The sequence below is a fragment of the Protopterus annectens genome, chromosome 10.part0 (assembly GCF_019279795.1).
Source record: "Protopterus annectens isolate FY-2018-M chromosome 10.part0, PAN1.0, whole genome shotgun sequence".
In the NCBI taxonomy this organism is placed as follows: Eukaryota; Metazoa; Chordata; order Ceratodontiformes; family Protopteridae; genus Protopterus; species Protopterus annectens.
The window spans coordinates 719,070,231-719,092,746 of NC_056744.1; the positions used below are offsets into that span (position 1 = coordinate 719,070,231).

General features: G+C 41.1%; 1 protein-coding gene across 1 annotated transcript in view; it reads left to right on the plus strand.

Annotated features, from left to right (window-relative positions):
* Nucleotides 1-22,516, plus strand: part of LOC122813294 (protein FAM71B-like) — a 421,918-nt gene that overhangs the window by 363,772 nt on the left and 35,630 nt on the right. Inside the window, exon 5 of the mRNA XM_044085544.1 lies at nucleotides 8,787-8,836. Coding sequence (XP_043941479.1) covers nucleotides 8,787-8,836 — 50 coding nt within the window. The remainder of the gene's footprint in view (nucleotides 1-8,786; nucleotides 8,837-22,516) is intronic.

The window sequence follows — 22,516 nt, forward strand, 5'->3', positions numbered from 1 at the left end:
TTTTCTTGCAACGCTATATTTCACAATTGTGGTCCATGCATTATAATCTCATATTTATTCACTAATTTCAGTGTTGTTGGTCATTTCTGGTTCATCTCCCCACACCAGACTCTGGTTCATGTCCAAGGTACTCCTGATTCTTCTAATAAGCTCCTGTGCTTGTTTTTTGTCTCTCAAGCATTTTCCTTTGGAACATTGGAAAGGATTTCACTGGCAAAGTCTCTCTAGGAGCTTTATTGGCATAAGAATGAAAAGCAGAGTCACATTCTGTTTTGTGTCTCACTTTTTGTTGGATAATATTGTGTATTTCTTCCGTAGCTTGTTCTACATCAAAAATGTCTTTGATCCTCCAGGAAAGAATATTCCGAAGACAATTGTATACAGCAGCTTGAATCTCACACCTCTCTCTCAACAGTCACGGATTGTTGGACTAAATTTGCTTCTCATCTGCCTTGTGTACAGTCAATAATCATTTTCCATAAACACTCTGCTGGCTGCAGTTTTTAATAATTTCCCATGCTGTCTCAGTTTTGTCAGGATCAGATCTTTCTTCTGGTATGATTGCAGTGTTACTAATATAGGTCTTGGCTGCTTTCTTGTGGCCAGATTTGGAACATAGAGTCAGTGTGTCCTGTCAATTAATAAATCCTGTTGTGGAATACCAGTCCAGTTGCATATTTGTGCTTTCATACAATTAATGCAGCCTGTTCCTTCCAGTTTTTTCTGGTACAACAGAAAATATCATGTTTCTCTGCATGCTCTGTCTTATTACTCTACTGTTTTTTGAAACAGCTGTTCTTGAGAAGTCTCACACTCAGCAGTTTTTTTCTTCATTTCAACCTCTGATTGTTGCTGTTTTCACAATTCATCTGAATAGCTAGTGTCTTCTATTTTTCCAGCCTTCTGTTATTTGAATTGATACACTCCTTCAATGTTTCATTTATTTTAATCACCTCTGAGCACATTCTATCTTATTTTTTCCTCTACATTACTAGAAGTAATCTCTTGTACCAAGGATGCAACTTGAGCTGTTTCTTGCTGAACTGCTGCAGGAGTCTTCCCAGTCAGTGTTCTCTCTTCACATTTTCACATTGATTTCCTTTCAAGTTATCTAAATTTCATCTCTGCTGGCATCCAGGTAGTGTACATACTAGTCAGTAACTGAATTTTACGTAAGCTGGCAGAATTACTAGCTCTTATTTCTCAGTTTCTTTTTAAAGACAGGGAGAACTAAAATGAAGCTGTTGATTAGTGTGTAGCCATAGTGGAAATCAGTCAGTTATTTTCTAAGCAGAAATCAGGCCACATAGAATCATTTACTCCCTGGAAATGCACATCCAGAACAGGTTGTACTTGAAATGGAAATAGACTGCCTATTGTTTCATCTCTTGTCATCAAATGGATCAGTGTACATTGGTTGCATCATTCATATGCAACTCTAATAGTGTGAATAACTGTTTCCAATACTCGCTTCAAGAATGCCACCATTTCAGGTGTCTGGCCGTGGCTATCTGGTCCACAGTGCACAACTTAAGATACTAATCTCAGATATGTCAGAGACAGCCTACGAACAAATGGCAAATTTCTACAGTATACCAGAGTACCAGATCACTCAGCATTTTTTTTTTTTTTTTACAAAATCCAAACTGAACATTCTTCTTCCCCCAATACTCCATTCACACAAATTCCTTCAAGATTTATCTTCCAATTCAACCAACTTAGCAGTAAAAGATGCTAACTTCTCCTACTACTTGCTGACCAAGTTCCTTAAATTCATATTTTTCATCTGTAACATTGAAATAGCGCCCACTCAATATAGAGCAAACCATTTTCATTAGCCATATGGGTATCTAGTATTCCCACAAATTATGATCATTGGGCATTATAATTTGACTCTTTGCTACAGCTTTCATCGATGGCATCTCAGATTCTATCACTAGGCCATTAGTTTACAAACCTTTTTCAGTGGTTCTGACTTCCATTTTGTATTCACAGATGGCAATACTCACCAGCAAAAAAAAAAAAAAAAAAAAAACACTGTCTTAAAAAACCCCATAGACAACTATAAACACTCAATTTATCATTTATATATATATATATATATATATATATATATATATATATATATATATATTTATGTAATACATAAATTAGAAGTTATGTACCTACCATAATGTTCCATGTTAGTTGTCTTCTCTCGCCTTCTGTCTTGCTGGATGGGTTCGGAGCCGATCCTCGGCTCCGACTCGGCACTTGCTTTAGCTCGAGAACTCCTTTTACCAGCTCGAGGCAACCCTATATCCCATGATGCAAGGTGGAACTACCTCAGATCTCGTTTGGCAGCTAATTTACCCTGCTAAAGGTTATCCTAACCAAATTAGGAACAAAGTTTCCTAAAAGAAGTCCTCATAACAAAGATCTAGAGGAAACAAACTAATAGGAACTCTTCAAGATCTGTCCAGGCCAGGGGGAAGGAGGGAGGGATGCAAGAAAGAAGCGAGAGAAGACAACTAACATGGAACGCGTTATGGTAGGTACATAACTTCTAAATGTTAAGTTGTCAATCTCGCCTTCATTCTTGCTGGATGGGACCGTCCCTAGCACCTGTATCCCGGGTGGCTCAATGGAACAGACTCTTGAGAACTGTGGAACCAAAACTGGCCCTATCTCTGGAGGCCAGATCCAACTTGTAATGAGAAACAAAGGTATGAGGCGTGGCCCAAGTAGCTGCTGCACAAATGGTATCAATGGGAAGTCTATCCTGAAAAGCTGCAGAAGTGGATAGACTCCTGGTCGAGTGTGCTTTTGGCTTAGAAGGTAGTTGTTTGCCTCTGAGAGAGTACACATAGGAAATGGTGGAAGTCAACCATCTGGATAAGGTCACTTTAGAAACTGGAAGACCTAACCTGTTTTCTGCTTAAGAGACAAACAATTGGTCCGATTTTCTAATTTGTTTAGTCCTATGCAAGTAGTACCTGAGCTGACGATGGACATCCAAAAAATGCAATTTCTGTTCAGCTCTGTCAGAATAGTTAGGGAAAAAGACTGGTAAATCTATAGATTGGTTAATATTGGTTTGAGATACAACCTTGGGGAGAAAGGAAGGGTTAGTTCTTAACGATACCCTGTCCTTATGAAAAACCAAATAAGGTGAACGAATACAGAGAGCTTGAATCTCGGAAACTCTTCTTGCAGAAGTGACAGCCAGTAAAATATAGTTTTCCACGTCAATAACTTCAAAGAACATGAAGCAGACGGTTCGAAGGAGGTAGTATCAAGGATGCTAACATTAAGTTTAGATCCCATTGCGGAGGAGGATGCTTTATAGGTGGTTTTAGGAGAAAAACTCCTCTCAAAAAGGCCTTGCATAATCTATGAGACATGATGTTATTGTCATGCAAGCCAACATGATACTTGGAAATGGCAGCCAGTTGTACTTTGACTGCAGATGACGAGGATCCCGAATGAAAAACCTCCGCTAGGAAATCTAAAACAGAATGTACGGGAGCAGTAAAAGGATCAATATTTCTGGAGTTTGCCCAAATCGAAAACGCCGCCACTTGCTAGCATAAATAGTCCTAGTGGACGACTTCAAGGAAGACACTAAAATGTCTCTGACTGAGTCAGAAATCATTGGTAGCCTGGCTAGGGAAGGAAGTGGAGCAACCAAGCAGTGAGGTTGAGAGAATGAATGGCCCGGTGCTGCTGACCCGACTGGTGGATCAAAAGATCCGGAACTGGGTCCAGATGCCAGGGCTGCACCAGAAGGTGACGATGCAGAGACGGAAACCAAATTTGTCGAGGCCAAAAAGGAGCAATGAGGATCAATTTGGCTCTCAAAACGGTGGCCTTCTGAATGACTTGTGGAATCAATGGAAAGGGAGGAAAAGCATAAAGAAGTCCCCGAGGCCAATCCTGGGTTAGAGAGTCTCTCAAGGGTTGGCCTGGAAGGGGAAATAGAGTGAAATAGTCTGGGCACTTGTTGTTTTGAGGGGTAGCGAAAAGATCGCAACAAGGAGTGCCCCACTTCAGAAAAATCTGATCCACTACAGATTGATTGAGAGACCACTCGTGAGGCATCAGAATAGATCTGCTTAGCCTGTCCGCCAATAGGTTGGACCTGCCGGGATGTGCGTTGCTATCAGAAACCGCTGAGAAGAGATCGCCCATTGCCAAAGTCTGAGAGCTTCTCGACATAAGGGATAGGACCTGGTTCCGCCCTGTTTGTTGATGTACCAGACCACGGACATGTTGTCCGTCTGTACTGCAATAGTCCCCGTGGGAAGAAAGTCGTCGAGGGCTTGCAAAGTTAAAAGCACTGCTCTCATCTCCAGGACATTTATGTGCAGATGGTATTCTATGGGTTGCCACGTCCCGTGGACCATCCTGCCCTGATAATGCCCCCCCCACCCGATCAGAGAGGCATCCGTGGTAACTGTGGCAACTGGAGGAGGGGAACAAAGGGTCGGCCCTGATGAAGAAGAGGGGAAGATATCCACCAGCCCAGATGAGCCCTGCACGACTGTGTTACTAAGATTTCGTGTCTCATCGGAAGATTGTGATACGACCACTGCGTGAATAGCATCCACTGCAGGAGAAGCATGTGAAAGCGAGCCAGTGGTAGAAGAACAATGGCCGCAGCCATTAGGCCTAGAACTTTCAGGACAAACCTGGCTTTGATCTTGTTGCTTTGTAACAGAAGCCGAACAAATTTTTGGATGTCCAGAATTCTTTGATCTGTTAGTCTGGCTAACATTTTGATTTGTATTTAACTCTGCGCCTATAAAGGTGATAGATTGGCAAGGCAGCAGAGAAGATTTTTCGAAATTTACTGAAATTCCCAGATTCTTGCAAAGCTGAAGGGTGTAGTCTCTGGACTGAAGAAGCTGACACTTGGTGGCGGAGAGGAGCCAGTCGTCCAAATAAGGAAACACCTGGAATCCTAGACGTCTCAGGTGAGCTGTCACCACTGCCATGCATTTGGTAAACACTCTGGGGGCTGAAGTGAGGCCAAAGGGCAGGGCTCTGAATTGGTAATGACTGGTCCCTAGCCAAAAGCGGAGAAACCTCCTGGAGCGCCTGTGAATCTTTATGTGATAGTACGCATCCTGAAGGTCTATAGAGCACATCCAGTTGTCCTTGCCCAGAAAAGGCAGAATGGACTGATGCGTGACCATCCGGAATCTTGCCTTTTTGACAAATCTGTTCAGATTGCTCAGGTCTAATATTGGTCTCCAATCTCCCGTCCTTTTGGGGACCAAAAAGAATCTTGAGTAGATGCCGGATCCTACTTGGTCTGCCGGTACTGTCTGGACGGCTCTTTTTTCTAGGAGTTTTGAAACCTCCTGTTTTGCCAAATCCCTTTGACCGGGTGAGATGTCTGGAAGGGATTGTGGAGGTACGGAAACCTTGAAGGGGATCTTGTAACCCTCGGATATAATCGACTGTACCCACTTTTCTTGGGATAGGGATTGCCAGGCTACTGGGTACAGTGAAATCCTTCCCCCGACTGCCTCCAAGGGTGGACAGTCGGGCAACACCTCAGGGATGCTGAAAAGGGCTTCTCAGGAAGAGACTCCCTGTTGCCCTGGTTTTGAGGACCCCCCTGCCTCTAGGGCGGCGTCTATTATTGTTACCCCCTCTGCCTCTGGGGGTAAACTGACCACGTGTGTCCGGTGTAGCTCCTTGGGCTTTACGGAACCACATCTTCCCCCCTTTCTGACCCTTGGGATATGGTCTAGAAGGAGCGGAAAATTGGACTCCAACGGCAGAAAGAGTTTTACCGTCCTGCTCACACCTGGTCAAGGTATCCTTCACTTGAGGTCCGAACAAAGCCGAACCATCAAAGGGGGTATTAGTGAAGGACGCCTTAAAAAGGTCTGCAAAATTACACAGCCGCATCCAGGCTTGGCGTCTAAGAGCAACACCTGTGCCTGCGGCCCTGCTCGCTCCATCGGCCGCATAAGATATGAGCCGCATGGAGGAGTTAGATATGGAATTCAGGATAGCAAGCTGTGAGGCAATCTTTTCCTGAGCCCCAGCAGCAGAAGGATCCTGGACTACTTCACCCAGTTCCTTGAGAATATCTCATTGAAGCCTGGTGAAGTGACAAAGGTAATTCAGTGAACGCATAGCAAAGGTCGCTGAAGAAAACATCCACTTTCCATACCTGTCCATGGTCCTAGAATCCTTGTTAGGAGGATGGACAGGTACTGAAGGATCCGCCAGTTCCTTCTTAGTGGCCGCCGCCACCACCATAGCATCCACAGAGACACCTTTGGAAAGGAACTGTTTATCCGACGGGGCCGTAATGAACTTGGATGGTCTTCTGGGGACAGGTTCCACAGAATCTGGAGCCGCCCACGCCTTCCGAGCCACTACCTGCATAAGTGGGTCGAAAGGCGGAGACACCCAGGAGGTGGAGGGTCGGGATCCAAAAGCCTCCAGGTATACCGACTCATCCTCGGAGGGGTCAATGGAGGGCCAATTCCCCCTCTGTTTGAGGAGCTCAAGGATGTCTGAAAAGGAGACATCCTCAGAGGGGGACCGTGGGGAACCCTCCGACTCATCTAAGTCGGTATCAGATGTAGTAGACTCAGGGGAGTCTGTGTGTTTCCTCTTACACGTCCTCTTCCGAGGGGGTTCCCTGCAGGGTCAGGAGAAACCTCGGAAGAGGAGGAAATTCCCAGTGGGGAAACCTGGGGCGATGGATCCCTGGGCCTGAGAGCAAGAGGCTGGCAAGAGGCATCTGCAGGCACTGATGAGGGAGGAGCTAGAGGGATGGACCGTTGACCGGGCTCAGAGGCCAGGACACTCCTCATCACCTCAAAGGTTCCTCTCCCCGGGAGGCCGGAACATACCCGCTCCGAAGAGATAGGAATGGTCTGCTCCAAAGAGAGAGAAGGCTCCGAGGCCGATGTCGGCGCCGAGCTTACCAAAGCCGAAGCCCCGAGAGGGAGAGCGGGGTCGGACAAGGGTCAGATGCCACTAGCCCCCTCGGAGCCGACAGTGGAAACCCGATGACCGGATCCCTCCAAGGAAGGTCTCAAGGAGGAGATCGGAGCCGAGGACGACGGAGCCGAAGGATGTATCGGCTCCGGCATCGAAACAGTCGCTGTCCCAAGAAGCTCCGGCTCCGAACTCTGGTGTGGAGTCGGAGGAGGAAGTTCAAGAATTGGGGCTATAGCCGAAGTCTGTTGAGACGGGCTATGGAGCATTTGGGCCAGTGCCTGAGACTTCAACAGCCTGCTTACCACCCTCTCCAGGTCGTGGTCAGACAGCCTGGAAGATCTCGAAGATCGTCTCCGATGGCTCCGCTCCGACAAAAGAGGAGATCCCGGAGCCGAGTGAATACTCATAATAGAGGGGGACCGGGATCTCTTACGGGTCGAAGCCATCGGAGCCGAAGTCCCTAGAACCCCAGATGGAGCCGAGGATTTCTCGGCCCCGAAGCTGGATAAAGTGCCGGCTCCAGCCGGAGCCGACAAGGCCACAGCAGTCAGGGTATCGGAGCCAGCCGGCACCGAACCCACTACTTGAGTCGAAGAAGTATCGACTCCAGCCGGAGCCGATATCGGCTCCGACGGAGCCGGAGCCACCGGAGGAGGCTTGGACACTGTAGCCTGAGCCTTCGGTGGCTTATGAGGTTTTCCTGACCCTGATTTAGGAGGAGAACCTTCAGGTTTAAGTAAACCTCGGAGGATGAGTTTATTCCTCCTTTCCTGCAGGACTCTCTGGCTAAAAGCATGACACAACGCACAGGAGTCCTGCAGGTGCAAAGGCCCCAGGCAATAAACACAAGAAGTGTGACCGTCTGTCAGAGACATTTTCTGACAGCACTGGTCACACTTCTTGAAGCCTGAGACCTTGCCTTCTTTTGATATCCTAAGGAGGATAGAACACAAACAGTCCCCACAAACACACAAATTAATCCCTTACACAAACACACAGGAAGGGATAACTAAGGGGAACTAGGCCTGACTAACTACTTTGAAATAAAACTTATAAAAGTTTATAAAATAGGGAATAGGGTGGGCTGTAACTAATTACAGACTGCACTAACACTAACAGGGAAAAATAAACCCCTAACTACACTTTTTCTTATTTGACTAAGAAAAACTTACCTCAGCTGGCAAAGGAGACCTCTTTCGCTAAGCGGCAAATGAGATCTGAGGTAGTTCCGCCTTGCATCATGGGATATAGGGTTGCCTCGAGCTGGTAAAAGGAGTTCTCGAGCTAAAGCAAGTGCCGAGTCCCAGCAAGAATGAAGGCGAGATTGACAACTTAACATCTACTATTAGTAGTCTAATTAACATTGTTGCAGAGCACCTAGGGCAGAATCCTTGCAACTTCAAACTGGATAAGTGAATAAAGAATGATAAACTTAAATTATGGCGCGCGCACACACACAAGATCCTACCATAAACAACATATTTTCATCTTTATATCGTGATTCGTGAGAAGTATGATAGCTGGAGTTTGGGAGTGAACTAGTCAGCAAGTGACATCACTGAAAGTACCGACTGAGTATTACAGCGTTTGAGAAAAAATGTCAAATTGTGATTGGCAGAAAAAATGTGAACCCAGCTGTAAGACCAATCAGCAATGATCCTCTTAAATTAATTTACTTAAAAAAACATCAGTTATTTCTTAAGAGAGGAAATTGATAAGCTACTGAGTGCAGCAGGGCTCAGAAAATGATGCCTAATTATTTATGTATTTGCATGCTATATTTGTTCTTGCAATTTATTTTCAACAAAACTATGTTTCAACTGTCCTTTCTTCAGGTCTGAAGTCATGCTGGATGAAGAACATTTTGATGGCCATAAGAAACCAGGTATACTTCCTTTTCATTTATAATAATTGTCTGATATTTTTTCTAACTGTCTAACCATTCCCAGTGAGTGCCATGACTTCTGGAGCAGGTAATTTTATTAATTTTCATAAAGCATGGAAGACACTATGACAGACATGGTCTCTTCTGCCCCTGGTCTCAGGTAACAATTTCTAGTTTAATGAACACAGCCTAGCAAAGTATAGTTATGTTGGTCAGGATGTACTGCCTTGTACCTCAGCTATATCAGCTATAACATTCTGAATGAACAAACCCTTCTGTTTTAGAGATGGAGATTGGTTTGGGTGGAGTTTTAAAGGTTCACTCTTGGTGGATGGAGAAAGGAGAGGGGTATTCATGTTGTCAGCTATAAATTGCTTCGCTGGTTATATGATAGTAGACAGTTTAAATTATAGGGTGGTAGAGTAACGCAGTGGTTAGTGTTTCCTGTTGTTGCATAGCTCTCCAATTTGATTTCCAACTTTGTGCCTTCTCTGAGAAATTTGCATGTTTTCCCTTTGTCAACTTAGGTTTTGCTAGAGTCTTTGCTTTTTCCCCAGGAATAAAGAAGGAGAGGCCATTCTAGACTTCTGTCTGTCAAATGGCTTGATGGTGGCCAACACATGGTTCAGCAATAAAGACAGTCACAAGATCATATACAAGAGTGGAGTGTCCAACATGCAACTCAGGTAGACCTCCTCCTAGTAAGGAAAGGACCATAGGAGAGAATCAGCTATTGCAAAGCCATCCCCAGTGAAACAGTCCACCCACAGCATAAACCACTATTGCCACAATCAGCTGCAACCAGTGATCAGAGAAGGCTTTAAGATCAACAGAGACCAGGCTGAAGATCTGCAAGTTGACTGATGAGAAAGCACAGCAGTTCATGGAATTACTTAGGGATGTAGCATCTCAAGACGGAGATGAAATAGGTGGAGTTAAAGAATCACAATACCTCAAAATAGCATGTGTGAGGAGTACAGAACAGATATTCGTCCAAGCTAGGCATAAAAATAAGGTACATAAAAAAGCTGGTAGTGGAATGCAGAAGTCCAGGAAGTCATCAAAAGGAAAGAAAGTGTGCAGGAAAAAGTGGGAGATAGAAAAGATGAACCAGGCTGGGAAGGATTAACAGTCGGCTAACAAAGACTAGCAAAGAGGCTAAGAGAGAAGTTGTAATAGCAAAGAACAAGGCATCAGACGCACTCAACCAGCTTCTGGAAAGTGACTCAGTAGATGGCACAAATAAACTGTATCAGGTTGCAAGCCAAAGAGAGAAAGATAAAGACGATAAGGCACCCTTTCTAAGGGATGCCAGCAACAGCCTGCTTACCAGCCACAGGACATCAAAGACAGATGGAAGTACTTCCAGCAGTTTCTGAATGAAGAAAACATCATAGCAGCTATACTGCCCCAGATACCACCTGCAGTGGCAGAGAAGGAGGCTCCCACCATAGAAGTAAGAACATCATTAAGGAAAATTAAGCCAGGAAAAGCAGCAGGCTTAGGTGATATCACAGCAGATAAGATAAAGATGTTGAGTGAGATAGGGAAGAAATGGTTCCTGAGGGTACTCATAGCAGTATGTTGAAAAGGACGTATCCAGGATTACTGGAGAATAAACATACTAGTGCATTTGTTCAAGAGCAAAGGGGACATTCACAACTGTATGCAATATAGAGTTATCAAACTCCTGTCACACTGCATGAAAGTTCTGGGGAGGGTGACTGACAAATGGATACACAGAGTAGTAGTAGAAAGTAGCATGTGGAATTAGCAGTTCAGATTCAGATCAGGATGCATCACAACTGACCTGGTGTTCCAGTGAGACAGATACGTGAGAAGAAGCTAGAAATGAGGACAGAGTCCAACTCGGCATTCCTGGATTTGGAGAAAGCATATGATAAGGTCCCAAGAAGGCTAATTTGAGCAGTCCTGTAGTGGTTCAAAGTCCCAGAAACATTGTTAGAATTAGTACAAGCTATGTACAAGGCCCCCGGTGACTCAAGTACAAATAGTGTTTGGTCTCACAGAGGGGTTCCCAGTGAGGGTGGGTGTGCATCAGGGTTCAGCTCTGAACCCACTGCTGTTCATACTAGTGATGGACTACATTAGCAAACAGGTTGGAGGAGACAGAGCAAAACATTTGCTGTATAGAATGGAATGCAAAACTGAAGGCACATGGGATGAAACTAAGCACAGATAAGACAGTGGTAATGGCAGCAAATTGGGGAAATCAGAAGAAGCTGAGAATAGAAATAGAAGGGAAGATAGTGGAAGAGGTAAACAGCTTCAAGTATTAGGGAGGGGTGGTTGAGGAAAAGGGAAGTTTGAATGAAGAGGTCAAATCTATAATCAGAGGGGCTACAGCCCACTGGCATAGAGTGTCAGGTGCACTTTGACAGAAGAATGCCAAAGAAGCTGAAAAGTAAAGTGTACAAGTAGTGGTGTGACCAGTATTACTGTATGGTACAGATACCTGGGCAGTAAAGGCAGAACAGTTGAAGAAGCTAGAGGTGATGGAAATTAAGTGCCTGAGAAAGGTGGTAGGATGCACACTGTGGGACAGACGAAGAAATAAGGAGATAAGAGCAGAAGCCAAGGTAGCTCCAATTGCAAAAAAGATCAAAGAGAACAGATTACAGTGGTTTGGACAAGTGCAGAAAAGCAGAAGACAGTCTTGTGAGGAAGATTTGGGACATTCAGGAAGAAGGTAAGATGAAGAGAGGACATCCCGCAAGAAGGTGGATGGATTGTGTTATAGAAGGCAGGAGTGTGGCACTGAATTGAGAGAGTTGGTGACCGTTAACACGATACCCCAACCCCATTTAGAAAAAAAAATGGGGAAAAGTGGGCTGATGATGATGAGGAAGAAGGCAAGAGGAAGTTAGGGAGTCCAGCAAAGAGGTGGAGAGATTGTTTGAAAGAAGACCTATGACAGTCAGGCATGAATGTCAAGGAAGGAAAGAGAGTGGCATTGAATAGAGAGATGGTGACAGTTGACACAACATCCTGACACCATGCAGAAAATGGGAACGGGGATGGGGATGATGGAAAACAGCAAAAAGAAAATGAAAGGAAACAGAGTTATAAGAAGTGCACTGGCAAGAGATTCAAAGAGATATGGCAAATAAAGTGCCACACTTTAGCAAAGGGAGATAGAGAAGGAAAATAGGTGAAATGTTAAATTATAACCCTTGAAAACCTCCCAAGCCATGGCAGAATCGATGTGCATGGGAGTGACATAGTGGCACCACGGTGAGAACAATCCCAAAAGTATTTTTGGTATTTTAAAACGAGGACAGTTAAAATGTGATAATTGGAGTGATATACATTGATGGAAAAACTTAAGATGATAGTGATGATTGTGTGATGGAAGAGTTTAGGCATTACTATGACAAGTTTCATTGCATAAAAATGTTAAAAGATCTGCCTGTTTTAGAAGCGATTTAAAAAACTTAATGCAAGAACAAAGTGAACATTTGGATAAAGAGATCTGTCATCTGTCTAGAAGTGCTGGAGGTGTATAGAACATTACAGTGGAACAAAGTGGGAGGCTTTGATAGATTTCCAGATGAACATTATTAGTTGGAAGGATAAGTGATTTATAAATAACTGAACTAGTTGTTTAAGAGGCTCTGTAGGGAGTAGAAAGTCCTAGCATCAGTGACTCAAACAATAGTAATGGTTCTAATAATAAAAATGACATCTGAGTTAATCAGTTTTATTAAAACTTCTTTAATTCTATAGTGCCTCACCTAATGCCTTCAAGGAAATTATAAATCACTGATAAATTTGGATACAAAATTCAGGGCAAAGCAGGTTTGTTGAAGATAGACAGATTATTGACATTTGGTGGGTGTAAATATGCTGATAAGGGCAGTGAGGCAGGACTACCACGGTTTGATTTTAGAAAACCCTGTGACTTTGTCATATGGTTTTATTTGTTTAAGGTCCTGTGTAAAATGGGTCTGGGGACAAATTAATAAGACTGGTTACTTTACTTTACCAAAAGTTAACTTTTATGGTACTAATTAATGGAAAATTGTTTGAGACAGACAATATATTAAGGAGAGCAAGGCAGGAGAGCCCTACATTCCCAAGGCTGTTCATGTCAATAATGAAAAAATTAGTAGTATGAAGAAGGGAATTAACAAAACTGCGATGCATTTTTAATGTTTACGGATGCCTGAATTTTACTAATAGAAAAAAAACAGATATAGTCATGCAACCATTGCAAATGAGTATAGTTTTAATGTTTGCAGATGATTGTATTTTGCTAACAGAAAAAAAATAGATTCAGTAAGTAATGGAACCAGTTCTACATTTCAAGGCATTTGGGGAGATATTTGGGGTGCAATATAAAAAAACAAAAACTGGGAGTGTTAGGTTGGGATAGAGCAAGGGAATGGTACAGTTAACCCCAATGGAAACTAACATTTTGAATGAGACCTTAAGATGATATATTTAGAATCTGAACAGAAGCTGAAATCAAAGTTACTAAAGGTTATTGACAGGTTGAGTTCTTTAGATGGTAAAATAAATGCCACTAAAATAATATTACACCATGTATTGTATCTATTTAGCAATATATAGGTAGATCCTGAATACCCAGAGTTAGATAAGATAAAGCTGATCAGTAACAGGTTACTGGGGAAGTCAGGGAGCAGAACTGCTTTAAATAGTGTTGTCTCCAGTCAGCAAAGGAGGATGGGTGTTGCCTCTCATACCAGTATATTCTTTTGACTTTGGGGAAATTCAAATAAATATGTAAAGATGCACAAGTGGTATGAGACAATTTAAATCAAGGTCTAGATGAAGAGGGAAATATATCATCAGAACAGGCAGGAATATGGGAGAAATACATCACAGGATTTGCAAGCATTCAAAAGTAAAGCAATAGGGGGAAAACCTGTGGCGGTATGGTCATTGAGGGAGGGTAGCTCTCAAGAGTGGAGAAAGAAATAAAGAGTCTCTAAGACATTTATAGAGTTGAGAAGACATTTTGAACCATCACCTGGGCAATTGTTCACTTATAAGAAGTTTAAGTGTGTATCTAGAGCTGTCCAAGGTAAACAACAGAAAAGCTCAGAAGGGGTTGGAGAGAGAGAGCTGCATGGAATAAATAGTGCATGATAATAATGGGGAGGGGAAGACTTGTATATTACATTTCTAGAAGAAAAGGGCAATACCATTCTGAGAAAGATACAACCGGACGAGAGTACAAAGGAAGAGGAAATGATAATTGAATTGGAATGGTAAGAGGTTGGGAGAGAACCTGTAATTTGAGGAAATGGCAAAGGTTATAGGACTATCAAACGTGCATTTTACAGAGGTTGTATCTAACACCAGTGAGACTGAATAGGGAAGATAGGAAAGAAAATAATCAATGGTGGTGTTATGGAAAGGAGTAGGCAATCATTAAGCTTATTTTTGGGGGAAGTTATAGGGCCCAATCTTGATGGCAACAGGCCAGAAAAGTATGGTATGAGGTTTTTGAACTGAGAAGTAAGTTATCATTTAAGGCTGGTCTCTTTGGGCTAGCAGATGTAAGGGGCTATCCTTAGATTTAAAGATGGAGCTCAGCAGTACAACAAAAAATATATTAAGCAAAGAATGGAAAACTAGATGTGATTCCTGTTACCATTCACAAACACATAAATGATAATAATAGATTAGTAGGAATAATTATGTACTCTGTAAAAGGGAACTGGGATGTTGACTCAGAGAAATGAACAGGAAAAGGTAGCGAGATGTTTTGAAATTGCTGCAACCTGGGTAAAATATAAAAATGGTATGTGTTATAAAAGGTTTTTGTAATTTTTGCAAATTACAAATTTATGTAAGTAAATATGAAGCAATCAAGTATATGACAACTGTACGGTAACATACAACAGAAGTACTCCTGAAAAGTTTGTTGGCATATCCAACGGAGATGTATTCATAAGTTGTTGTGTCTTTCTGCTTTTTCCCGGTTAGGGGTCGCCACAGCGGAACTCCGGTCCGCTAATGATTGGCAGTTGATTTTTACGTGCTGAGTTGCCGGCCCTAACACACAACCTTCAACGAAGGTAAATAGTTGATTGTTTTGCTTTAATTTGTGTTATTTATAATTCTTTTTCTGTCACTCACTTTTGTTAAGAAAATCAGTAAAAATTATAAAACAAAAAAAAAAGACTATATGCCATTTTCTTTATATTCATACAAAAGCTGGAGGTCATAATAAGAAATACAAATGGTTCATTTGCATCATACAATAAATTTAATTTATGCAAGATTTTTCATAACACAAAAATTAGAGAAATAGCTCAGGCAGTTGAGGTTTCAGCTTGGTACAGTCACATGACATTTTTTATGATACAAAGATAGTGCGCGTAAGGCATTTCCTTTTCTAGACAGAACCCTTCAGACAGACACACAAACAAAGGTAATAGACTAGGCAATCTAGTCTTATTTTACTTTGATATTTCGTGACAGATTTGTTGCATTTATCATCATTAAAATGATAATAGATACATGTTGTGTTTTTTATGCTTAGCATCATTATAATTTAAGAAATGCTTTGCTAGCTTGCTTTCTTATGAGTTTTTGTATTTGGCTAGAGTCCATACAGAAATGCAGCTGATGAAATATTTACAATATGGAATCAGGAAGGTTGTTTAGGGGTTTGTCTGCAACTACATTTTGTTAGCCACATTAGCCCTAACTTGTCGGTCCCTTTTAAAGTCGTGAGTCAGGGAGAAACACTGTGTACAGTCCAGCAGACTCAAGCCAATACCTTTTTTGAGAGGTTCATTTATAACAATATTTCATAACTTCCAAATGTAATCTTACTATCGTCTGTGTACCAATTCCTCAGCCATTATTTTTCCCCAAAAGTGGCTTTTATCCCTTATGGGGAACCAGATCTAATGTGTCTTGCTTAAATACTGACATTGGTAGAACTAAGCACCTATACCACTTCTGTCATCCCTCCCCCTACTAAGAATTAGTACCACATTCATTTTTCGTTATTTTAGGTAATTTCTCTTGAAATGTGTTTGTTAATCATTCAACATCAGTTACAGATAATGCTGTACAAATTTACAAAAAATGTGGTTGTGACAGTGATTTAATCCTGAAGGATTGTTACATTTAGTGGCAGATGGTTAGCACACTGTACTGCTCAGATAAGTGTAGGTAGTAGCCATATGCAGGCTTTAGAAAATTTAAATAGCATGGCCAAAAATGGGCAAAATAGAGCAGTATACGGAGAATGTTAATGAGAATATAACATGAACATGTGGAAGCCCATACAAGTGAGCCACACAGATTATGCAAATGATGGAATCCAAAACATGAGCACTGTGACCTGTAAATGCAGGGCTCCAGTGTGGTGTGCCAGGGAGAGCAGGATTTTCCTTGTGCATTTTCTTCTGCTTATAGTTCTCTTCTTTTCCTATCTACTCTATGCAGTGCTGCATAGTGCACATGAGCATGCATCACTCAATAGCAAAGCAGGTGCCTTGCTGGTGATGTCTGTCAAGTCAACTATGAATTTTGCTGGAGCACTGCTTAAGCCCCATGCACAAGCCTGTCCCACCACAGAGGAATGTATGCAGTGGGGATACCCTGACATATCACTCACACCTCTGCATGAGATTCAGAAAGAGCTCTACCCCCCATGTCGAGTGTATGCATCCATTCCCATAGGGTGGGCTTGCCCTTCCTCCCTGCCTGTGTAGTCAAATGCATGAGCTGCTACTCACACTCAAGTCAACTGGATCATAGTCAGGGTTTTATCTCTCTACACCACTGGCACAGACTTTGTGTTCCATTTTATACAGTACTAGGTCACCACATTTTATTGTTTCCTTTCTCAAATATGTATGAATTGTAAAAGATAATTTCGGAGTGTCATTTTTATCAGTGCTATTCTCCGTTAAATCAGTATAGACCTTTGCTGGTACTTTTGAAGGACCCACATAAATCCAAGCCTAATTTGCTTAACTGCACACCTTTTAAAAGTGAAGGTCCAGGGATTGCAGTTACAAAATCTTGTGCAATCCCCCTTACATAAATAAAACCATAAAACTCCATGGTTGCAAGGGTGAAAGTAGTACATCTCGATATTGTGATGTCTCATCACACCATACAAATTCAGCAACAATTAGGACTGTTACGTTTAGGGAATTGACATCAGGGATATTACATCTGATAGGGTACAGTACACCTGATAGGATACTTTTAATCAATGATATCTTCTGTGTGCATGTGTGTACATGTATGCACACATGTATGTAACACTCTGGGTTTGGTGTGTGATGCATGAAATATATTGTAGATTTAGTGAATGAGTTCTATGAAGAGTGCTGGCCAAGTTCCTTGACTCTGCAGTACAACATATTTCATGTACCATACAAATTTGCTGCCCTTCACATATTCCATTTATCTTTTTTAATGGTTTTGGGGGGGAGGTTACATTAAGTTCTGCTGCTACTTTCGTGGGCTACATTAATTGCTTAAGTTTCTACAGAATAGGGTATTAAGTGGTTTGCCCCGTTTTCTTGTTTTTTTCTTGGAGTAGCTCATATAATTTTCTAAACTATTTCTGGAGTAATTTTTTGTTTTGGTAATAGTAGCAGTTCATTTCATGTGTTTTAGTAATGTAGTGAGGGATATGTTAGAGTTTGCTTGCTTTATAGTTTAATTATGTATTTTAATCAATTAATATAGAAATGTGTCGGTTTTGCAAGCACTGCCGCTTTTTGAATGGCTTATTGCGGTATTTTGTTTTATTTTGTATCCTTTTAATGCGTTTCTGTATGAATTAAATTTAATTTCTATGGGTAAATTTTGGTGAGCAGTGTTTTTTTGATTTTTTTTAAGGTTATTCCATAATTTTCAATCATTAAATCACTCTTCTTTTAGACATCTGACAATAGGTCTTCAGATTACATAAGGTTTATTAAAACAGATACTAAAACAGGCATAACAGTGATTCCAGGCCATCAAAAGAGAAAGATTTTTATTCAAGAGCCAAAAAGGATGACGTGGCAACCTGTACTAAGACGACATATCTAAATTAGTATAGTGTGACAAGAAAAGTTCAGCATGGTAACTTTAAAGACTGGTTGCTCTTTATTGACCAGGATTCTTCCATATCATCTTTGAATGAAGGATGCATACCTTCATATTCCCATTGGGCCTCCTCATAGGAGGTATTTAAGGTTTCAAGTAACTCAATTCTGCTTCTAATTTACCACTCTCCCATTTATCTATCCACAGGCCTAAGAATGATTTTTCTGCAGTTACTGACTGCGTCCACATAAAAGGGTTTCTTACTCATAAGATGTTACCAGAGATTCAGAATTCTAATGAGCAATAGATATTACAAAATGTATGGAATAGCTACAGACTGCATCGAAATTATGATCCCCGAGGACACTAAAGATAGAGATTCTTCGGTGATGGTACTGCCTTAGTTCAAGAAGTATCAGTTGTGTCCCTTCCTCCTCTACAACATTTGGTAATGAATTCTTCAAACTTTGCTTCAGCAGTTCACTTCAAGTGTCTCCATTAGAGAAATATCACATTATCTTATAGGAGATGAAAGCATTTGTGATGCAATTTAATCTTTTCATGGCAGTTTTCACCTGGAGCTTCTCTAGAGCATCACAGACAATATTGCAGTAATATCATGCATTATCAGACTTGGAAGTACAAGTGCCTATTAGCTATGCAGGGAGGTAATATTTCTTTGGCACTGTCAGTCCAGCAAAACGTATTATTGTCTACAGATTGTCTTCTAGGACAGCAGACGCATCATATTCTGTCAACAGACAGATGGCAATTGGTTTCTTCAGTTTTTCAACAAATGGTGAAATTTAGAAGAATTTCAAAACGGCTCATGTACTACTCACCTGAGCATTTGACAAGTATACACATTTTCCTTTCCTTGTACTAGTAATCTAATGCATGCATTCTCATAAGTTCCAATTATTCAAAAGGACCCTTTTAAAGTCATTTTGGATAAGCGCAATCAATTCTTACAGATGGCCAAGGCATCCTTCATTCTACCTGTTTATTCAGCTTATCTCACAGCTTCTTCTGAACAGTATGTTGATGTATCAGCAGCATGGCAAAGTTCTGCATTGCACACTAATGCTTCTCAACCTGCCAGCTTGGAGTATGAACTCTCTCAGCCTTTCTGCTGGAAAATAGTTCTGGTGAACATGTGGAGTAAACTGAAGAGGCCATTCAAGAAAGACTTACCTTCACAAGTGGGAGAAATTTGTAAATTTGATTATCTTCACAGTGACTGGATCTTCTTAAATGGTCCAGTTCCAAGGTTGTTAGATTGGATGGATCCTTGTAATGGCCCAGTTACGAGGCTGTTAGATCAAGATATGAGGCTATTAGATTATTTCAGTCATATCTTTGAAACTAATCTCTCCTGTTCTTCATTGAATGCACATGCAGTTAAGAGTTTCCTCGTGCATTTAAAACACCTGGAAGGACAGTTTGCATCATCCTGAGGCAAACTTTATGCTGTAAAATTTATTTTTGTCCCATTTGAACCAGCCAAGTCTGTGGTCATAAAGCATCTTTCGTAGAAATCCCTGTTCTTGATAGTAATCCCCTCAGAGAGAAGGATTTATGAACTGGGACCATTAATGTGCAGTCCCCCAAAACAACCTTTCACAATCAGAGGGTGTCACTGAAATTGTCCATTGTGCTAAAGTTTTTTTTAGCAGTCTTTTTGAATCAGTCTATCGAACTGCCAAATTTTTATTCTAAATACCAGATTCACAGGAACCTAATATGCACACCAGAAGGAACACTTTCAGGAAGACATGTTTTTGTTTCTTTAAGAAGGGAATGAAGGGCTTGCCTTTTACAAAACAATCACTATCAAAGTGTCTTGCCCATTGCATTGCTAATCATAGTACATATAACAAAGTGTTTTGGGATCCTATATGAGCTCATTCTATAAGAGCTCTAAATAACACCTGAAGTTATCTTGTGAATGCTCCCACTCAGGATATATTAGAGTTGCAGCATGGACTACTTTTGATATTCTATAAAAAATAGATGACGGGCGTTAAACTTCATGTTTTGAAGATGTACATAGTTGTGTGCATTTGTTCTAAATTAATGGGGGCATTTTGTGTTTGTTTTTTTTTTTTGTGGGTTTTCATTAAAACAAATAGTCTTGAAAAATGTGATGTAGGTCCAAACTGAGATGAGAAGAAACAACTGTACAAAAAAATCAGCCTGCCAAGCACTAGTACTTGTACTAAAAGAAAAAGCAAGTAGTTTCCCGTTAGAAAAAAACAAATGCTTTCCACTATCTGCAAGTTTCAGGTGGTCCAGTACAAACAAATGTGTTTTTTTTTTCTTTTTTGCAATTGGGGTATTTATGAATTATCGCATTATTCTCTTTAGCTTTAATTTACTTCCCGAGACACTCGTCTGCTTATAATTTTAGAGGAAGCAGCAGCGTTTGTGCAGATATTAGGATGGCCCACATCTGATGAAGGTTATCAAATGAAAATGGAGACTAAGACGTTTATGTGTTTTGTGTTAGTGCTGGTGGTTCTGCTAAATAAATGAGTGTTCACTGAAGATTTTATCCGTGGCTTTATTGCTTCGCCTGACAGAGGTGCTAGTGTGGATTACTGGTCTTTGTGCTTTGGTACCTGGTTGCTTGCTGTTTTTGAAAATTTTAGGAGAATTAATCAGCTTTTAGCAGAGAATATTACTTCTAGATGGGGACTGGAATTGGATTTGCAATATAGTGAGGATGTATCGGGGATACAGAAGGGAAAATGTAACAAAAGAGAGTAGATTTCTGAAGAAATTTATGAAAATATTTGGTATGGAAGATGTGAATTCAGTAGTAGGAACTTTAACAGAATTTACATATTATTCCCCAAGGTACAATAACTGGGCTAGAGTAGACATAACTTATATTTCACAGGAATATGTGCATTTAATTGAAAGCTTCAGCACACATACAGTAACTATTTCTTATCAAGCACCAGTAAATGTAAGATAAAAATGCAGGGTAATGAAGTAACAATAAGACGAACTCAGCTTGATTAACTGGTCACCTCTAAAAACTCTCCCAATAGATGAAGCTGTTAACCACTTTAATAATACCTTTCTTACTATTCTCGATCATCATGCCCCCATCCGTTCTATACGAATGAAATCTAAGACAGCTCAATGGCTAACAACCAACACCAAACAACTTATCCTTAGTAAGAATAAAGCTTGGACTAAATGGAGAACCACGAAAGACTCTTTTGATCACCTTAGCTTCAAACAAAAAAGGAACAAGACTAAGCTTGCTATCAAACAAGATAAAAGGAACTATTACACCAAACTACAGCAATCCTCCCACTGCCAACCACAAAAATTTTGGAAATCAATTAACTCACTACTATCCACCCGGCAAAGTTGAAACCCCCAACCCACTAGGCTCCTGCCCCGACTCTCCCCTACAAACAGCTAACGCATTCAATAACTTCTTTACTTTAACCATACTTAAACTGGCCAACCAACAAAGCCCTGACCTCTCTTTACTAGGTAATACTAACTGCACTCCACCTCTATTTCAACTTAAACCCATACCTACTTCCTATAGTCTTAATTTACTTCAGAAACTCAAACCCTCAACCCCCTCAGCTGACAAATTGCCAGCGGAATATCTCCAGCTAGGTGCTAAAGCTATTGCCTACCCTATCTCTATTCTAATCAACAGAACCATAAAAGAAAGTACTATACCCTCACTCTGGAAAATCTCCCACATCATCCCTCTCTTCAAAGGGGGCAATTTATTTGAGTACTCGAACTACCGCCCTATAGCACTGTTATCTCCTATTGCTAAAATAATGGAGAAATGCATCCATAAACAGCTTTTAAATCACCTCCTATCTAATAACCTTCTAGCAACTTGCCAACACGGCTTTCGTCCCTACCATAGCACCACAACAGCCTTATTATCCTTCATAGACTCCATTAATATAAACCGGAATAACAGTCTTCTTTCATCTGCATTCTTTGTAGACCTGTCAAAAGCCTTTGACATGGTGAATCACCAACTCCTCCTACAGTGTTTAAAATCTCTCTCTCTCAATAATCTTGCTTTAAACTGGTTTACTTCCTATCTTCAGAATCGGAAACAAGCTGTTTTATGGAACAACAATCTTTCCGAACTTCTCCCTACCACTTTAGGAGTACCTCAGGGCTCCATCTTAGGTCCTCTTTTATTTTCCATCTTTATTAATGACCTGTATCTAGCCACCCCACTAACTACTTGCATTCAGTACTGATGACACCACCATCATCTGCTCTGCCACAACCCAAGCTGACCTCCACTCACTTACTCAAAAACTTTTACCACCATAGAACAATGGTTCTCCAATCACTGCCTTCTCTTAAACCCTAAGAAAACTAAACTTCTCCTCTTCTCACCCACACACCTGTCTCCCCCTATTAGTTTCACACTTACTTCTAACAATGGCACCCTTATCTCTCCTGACCAAACAGCCAAACTTCTAGGAGTTACTATCGACAACCTACTAAAATTTGATTTTCATATCAACTCTATCATAAAAGCAACTAACAAAAAATTAGGTTCTCTCTACAGAATCAAATCTTTCTTAACTCCTGAAGCAAGAACTACCATAGCCAGAA